The sequence below is a fragment of the Meleagris gallopavo genome, chromosome 21 (genome assembly GCF_000146605.3).
Source record: "Meleagris gallopavo isolate NT-WF06-2002-E0010 breed Aviagen turkey brand Nicholas breeding stock chromosome 21, Turkey_5.1, whole genome shotgun sequence".
Classification (NCBI taxonomy): Eukaryota; Metazoa; Chordata; class Aves; order Galliformes; family Phasianidae; genus Meleagris; species Meleagris gallopavo.
The window spans coordinates 6,249,624-6,254,267 of NC_015031.2; the positions used below are offsets into that span (position 1 = coordinate 6,249,624).

Consider the following 4,644-nt stretch of genomic DNA (forward strand, 5'->3'; position numbering starts at 1 on the left):
TCGAAATGACGCCGGACGGCGGCGCCGCGCTTCCAGTCCGCGCGGTCTTTGGGGACGGGGGTCGGCGCTGCCGGCCGATGGAGGAGCGGCGGGGAGCCGGGCGGGTGGCTGCGCATCTCCGGTCGGCCGCGTCCGGAACGAGAGCCTGGAGGGCGGCTGGCTTGACGGAACCAGCGAAAGGAGAGGATGAACGGAAGAGCTCAGCTCTGGCCGCCGGGCTGAGACCCGCGGCTCGGCGCTGGGCTTCGCGTCTAATGAGCCATCTGAGTTTTCTGCCATCTGCAAGCCGTGCCATTAGGGAAGCCATTTTTAATTAATAGTTAACTTGCAGATCTCGACACGTATCTCTGTTCAAAGTCCAACTAAAAGCCGTGCTGGAATTTACATTTCTGTCACGGAAACGCGTTGCAGCCCGCTAAGCTAGAATCGAGTCTATCCCTGCAGTGACGGCTGCATCCCAACAGCACGGCAGGGCCGCGGTTCGCCCCTTTGCGGGCGATGCTCGCTCTGTTAACGCGCGGCTTTGCTGTTTCTCCGCAGCTGACGGAGCTGCTGCACTGGTACGCCACCGCCTTCCGGGACCCCCTGATGCTGCACCCCCCGGAGTGGTTCAAGGCGTTCATATATTGCGAAGCCTTCTTACAGCTGCCGTTCTTTCCCGTTGCAGCGTACGCCTTCTTAAAAGGTTGGTGTGAACGACGTGTGAAAACGTGTCCTGTGCAGCGTTTCTGCACGGCGCGTTCTGTACAGAGGTGGTTTATCCATCAGCCCTAAGCAGTGAAGGGGCACAGCGCAGAGTGCTGTTTTCATGGCAGGTTTTGCCTGAGAATGCAGCACAGTGAGCCCTGTCAGAAATCAGAAGGGTGATTCATGCACCCTCTTCAGCTGCGCTCACTTATGTGTAACCAGCATCAGCGACTGACATCTAGTTAGCTCCAGCACTGATGAAGCTCTGGGTTAAGCTGTGCGCTTATTTTATCGCTTTAAAACCCTGAACAATTGCAGCATCATTCCAAGTTTCCACAAAGTTGGATTATTCCATGCGTTGCTATAAGCTCTTCATTTCTGCTACCTGTGATGCCCTGTGGCTCCTGCTGTGATAGACGCACAGCTGATGTTGTTAATTTACAAGTGACTGCATTCTGTTTGATTCCAACTGCCTGAATATTGCTTCCTTGCTGCTTCTACCCAGGTGGCTGCAAATGGATAAGGACTCCTGCGATTATATACTCCACCCATGTAGCTACAACGTTGTTTGCTATCCTGGCTCACATCCTGTTCCATGATTTCTCAACGTCAGAGCATCGGGGTCCTCAGACACTGCGCGAGCGCCTCATTCTGTTATCTATATATGCACCGTACTTGCTGATACCACTTCTGATTCTTTTTACCATGCTGTACAGCCCCCAGTACAACCAGGTGGAGAAAAGGAAAAGGAAGTAGTCTGCTGCAAAAGGTGTAAGCACAACTTCCCCATTAGTTTTGATCCAGTCCTCTGTTGACAAACGCAAGCAGTGATGCTGGCTGCAATTCCTGTTACCAAGCGTCAGATTCCTGCAAGGAAAGTTTGAATTGGTTTTTGTTCACAGCCCTTCCATTAGAAATAGGTTTGGCAGAAGCCTGTGTTGGCAGTTCCAGGTGGTACCTGGGTATCTGTAGCTTAAGGGACCTGGCAGCTCCCTTCCCACTGTCAATTTTTTGTGGTACTTCTGTGTTAGGAAAATGAACTTCCAACCATTAAATGCATAACTGTGTGATGGAGGCTGGAAACTCCAGCCCATGCTTTTCCTTCAACTTTCCTTTCTCCAAGGTTACTTCAGGTTGAAATTTGTCTTCCAATAACATATTCTATAAAATCCTTAACTGATTACATACAAATTTGCAAAGCTAAAATCTTTTTCTCAGCTACTTTTGAAACATTTCAGATCATGTAACAATTCTTAAATTCCTCATCTTTTCATCTAAAATGTCACCTTATTTTTCTCTGTTCCAATTTTGATTACTTGCAAATGCCTGGTCAGTGGTAAATGTGCCAAAATCTGGATTTCTGAATGCTTTCTTTTGCTTGGCAATTCCTCCTGCATTTCTTCAAGTACTTTAGTAGCTGTAAACAAGGATTTGTAAACTTTTCCATGAATTAACTTCTAGTGTGAAAATAAATAACTGCATCCAAATTGCATTTAATTTCTGAAAGGAATAATTAAAACCAATATAATCTGTGGGAGCTTAGATAAAGAAAAATAATTGTGTTATACTTTGAAGTCATAGAAAATAAAACCAACTGCTGGCAGACTTTCTCAGTTTGATCTGTAAGAATAAAACATGAAGACTTGTGTAAAATTACAGGCCACTGAGCAGGCTTTTTCAGTCACTGCCTTATTATTTCAGGACTTTACTGGTGTATAATTTAAACCTTCCACAAGCTTTGAAAAGGCCAACATTTTCATATTTGGTTGCCTAAAGACAGACATAAAATTCATCTATTGCCATTCCAACTCAAGACTTGATTTTAGATCACAGGCATTCAGTTTCAGGGAGTCGCAAACAAGCTCTCCAGTAACCCAACAGAAGAAACTAATTCTGGTATATCCAAGAAGTTGAAAAACAATAGTTTATTTCCTTATTTCTTTGAAAGAGCTGCACATTTCAAAAGGTGAGAGACATTAACATAGGAACAGTAGTATTAATTCAACTACAATTTGAATTTGAACTACTGACTGTACAAAGCTTTTATAAAAATCAAAGGACAGAACAGTCTTACATCTGTTAGAAAGCCCTCCTTATTGCCACTTTTAGTGTAATTCACACTGCATTAAAATACACTTTTATTTGCACAAACCATCTATATTCATTCGTACACAGTGAAAAATTGCATATTTCTGGAATTCTCAAGATTCTGGAATGCTCATATTTCCAAGTTAGTCTTTATCTTAAAGTCTTCTATTTCTGAAAAATGAATTGGTCAATGAATTCATTCTGGTCCGCTTCAATTTTACACAGAGTCTCATATTCTATTCGGTATCTGAAAGACAAAGAAAATAGGTTACCAGCTGATGACTTAGTACAGTGCTCACTGGTCTGAGAAGGAACCTTATGCTATGTGTGTGTCCTTTTTAAAGCAACAGTTACATGAATTAGATACTGCAGTTCTAAAGTGCCTTTAAAAGTCAGCTACCTGGCACTGTTACAGTTTTAATTTCCACAAGTGCATGATCTCACATTGCCTCTATTCAGTTAGCCACAAAGCTATTAGAAATGATCCTTCTGAGAAAGTGTTTCTCTCATATGCTACGTCTTCCTTTTCCAACTCTTACATCAGCACCCCAAAAGTATTTAATAGAAAGCTCACCTTTCCAGTTGCATCTTTTTCTCAGCTATTAAAGCCTGAAGTTGCTGCTCCTGTGCTTCTCTTTGCTTTGCTATAGACTTCAGCAAATTTCGTGCACCAATGGCCTGTCAAAACAGACGTTTGGTGATGGAGCTGTACAGGAATTTTTAATCCCTTTCACTACCAGCAGGTCGCGATTAAAATGTTTCAGCCATGCTAACAGCAAAAGGGGATATCGTTCTGCTGAATGGGCTGCGGAGCAAGCACAGTTCCTGTAGAGGCTGGGCAGGTTTAGGCATTTGAGGCTTCCTTCCAGCCTCAGATATTCTTAACAGCCTGAAATAAAAGTCACCAGCTTCTTTGGAAATGCAACCTGACCGCTGGTGACTGACTACCAACAGACAGGCTCCGGAACTTCTCCCACAGAACAAATAAGAAAAAAGTAATCTACTATGGTGCTGAAAATTCATTTCCAATTCCATAATAAAGTGATAAAGTAAAGAACACTTGGTGACATGCAGAAGTACACGTTTCAGAGGTAGTTACAGAGGTTTTTATTGGATAGCCCTCTCCTCCTCACAGAGCCCATCGTGTCTCTTGAGAACTGTGCCTTACTAGGAGGTGTGACCGGAGAGATGTTTTCTCTCCACGAGCAAGTGGAGCAAGACAGATAAGCGACAGCAGCAGGGTTGTTAAATGCAGGAGTTGCATGGCACGGAGTGCTCAAAATATCCCAGCTGTTAGTATCAGTTATGCAGAGCCTCGTGCTCCCACAGGACAGACAGGTGGGGCCGCAGGAATGCCCCTAGGATGCTGACAGCCGCCGCGCTGTGACAGAACGGGACGGGAGGCTTTTCACAAACACACCGCGCGGGGCGGCAGGCAGGACAGCCCGTAACGGCACGGTACCTTCATCTTCTCGCTCTCGGCAGCTTTGGCCAGCTGGTCAACGAGCTCGATTAAGCTACCCACTGTTTTTTGAAATTCTACTATTTCTGAAAAGAAAAACAGTCACGTAGCACCCAAAACACCACCACAGGAGACGAACGCTCCCGCAATGACAGGGAGGCGCCGCTCTGCCCCCGGGCCGCGCAGTGCTCACGCGCGTTCGGGGCCGTCAGCGCTACGCGGATGGAAGCGGAGCGCCCCTCGGCCCGGCCCGGCGCGCAGCACTCACTGTCCACGAAGGCCTTGCACTCCTCGCGGAGCTGCGCCGTTTGCTGGGCCACGTCAGGATCGAGGACGCGCAGCTTGTTCAGCTCATCGAAGTGCAGCCCCGCCGAGCCCAACGCCGCCTGCGCCATCGCCCCGCAGGA

The 4,644-nt window shown here is 46.4% G+C and overlaps 2 protein-coding genes across 3 annotated transcripts; one reads left to right on the top strand and one right to left on the bottom strand.

Moving 5' to 3' along the window:
• Positions 1 to 86: 86 nt before the first annotated feature.
• Positions 87 to 2,345, top strand: TMEM97 (transmembrane protein 97). The gene is made up of 2 exons (XM_003211874.4): positions 87 to 685; positions 1,193 to 2,345. The coding sequence occupies exons 1-2, from the start codon at positions 499 to 501 to the stop codon at positions 1,441 to 1,443; spliced, it is 438 nt and encodes a 145-aa protein (XP_003211922.1). The 5' UTR covers positions 87 to 498; the 3' UTR covers positions 1,444 to 2,345.
• Positions 2,346 to 2,588: 243 nt separating this feature from the next.
• Positions 2,589 to 4,638, bottom strand: IFT20 (intraflagellar transport 20). Of its 2 annotated transcripts, none has more exons than XM_019621963.2 (4): positions 4,431 to 4,638; positions 4,238 to 4,323; positions 3,350 to 3,453; positions 2,589 to 3,022 (listed from the first exon to the last, which is right to left on the bottom strand). In XM_019621963.2, the coding sequence occupies exons 1-4, from the start codon at positions 4,630 to 4,632 to the stop codon at positions 2,941 to 2,943; spliced, it is 474 nt and encodes a 157-aa protein (XP_019477508.1). In that variant the 5' UTR covers positions 4,633 to 4,638; the 3' UTR covers positions 2,589 to 2,940. The 2 variants fall into 2 exon arrangements, with proteins under 2 accessions (XP_019477508.1, XP_010720271.1); XM_010721969.3 differs by having other exon boundaries at positions 2,594 to 3,022; positions 4,506 to 4,638.
• Positions 4,639 to 4,644: the final 6 nt, after the last annotated feature.

Excerpts from the sequence above, each read along its gene's own strand:
- TMEM97 (XM_003211874.4), top strand. The coding sequence starts at position 499 with ATGCTCGCTCTGTTAACGCGCGGCTTTGCTGTTTCTCCGCAGCTGACG. Across the intron at positions 686-1,192 it reads AGCGTACGCCTTCTTAAAAG|GTGGCTGCAAATGGATAAGG; the intron begins GTTGGTGTGAAC and ends GCTTCTACCCAG.
- IFT20 (XM_019621963.2), bottom strand. The coding sequence starts at position 4,632 with ATGGCGCAGGCGGCGTTGGGCTCGGCGGGGCTGCACTTCGATGAGCTG. Across the intron at positions 4,324-4,430 it reads GCTGACGGCCCCGAACGCGC|AAATAGTAGAATTTCAAAAA; the intron begins GTGAGCACTGCG and ends TTTTCTTTTCAG. Across the intron at positions 3,454-4,237 it reads CCGAGAGCGAGAAGATGAAG|GCCATTGGTGCACGAAATTT; the intron begins GTACCGTGCCGT and ends CTGTTTTGACAG.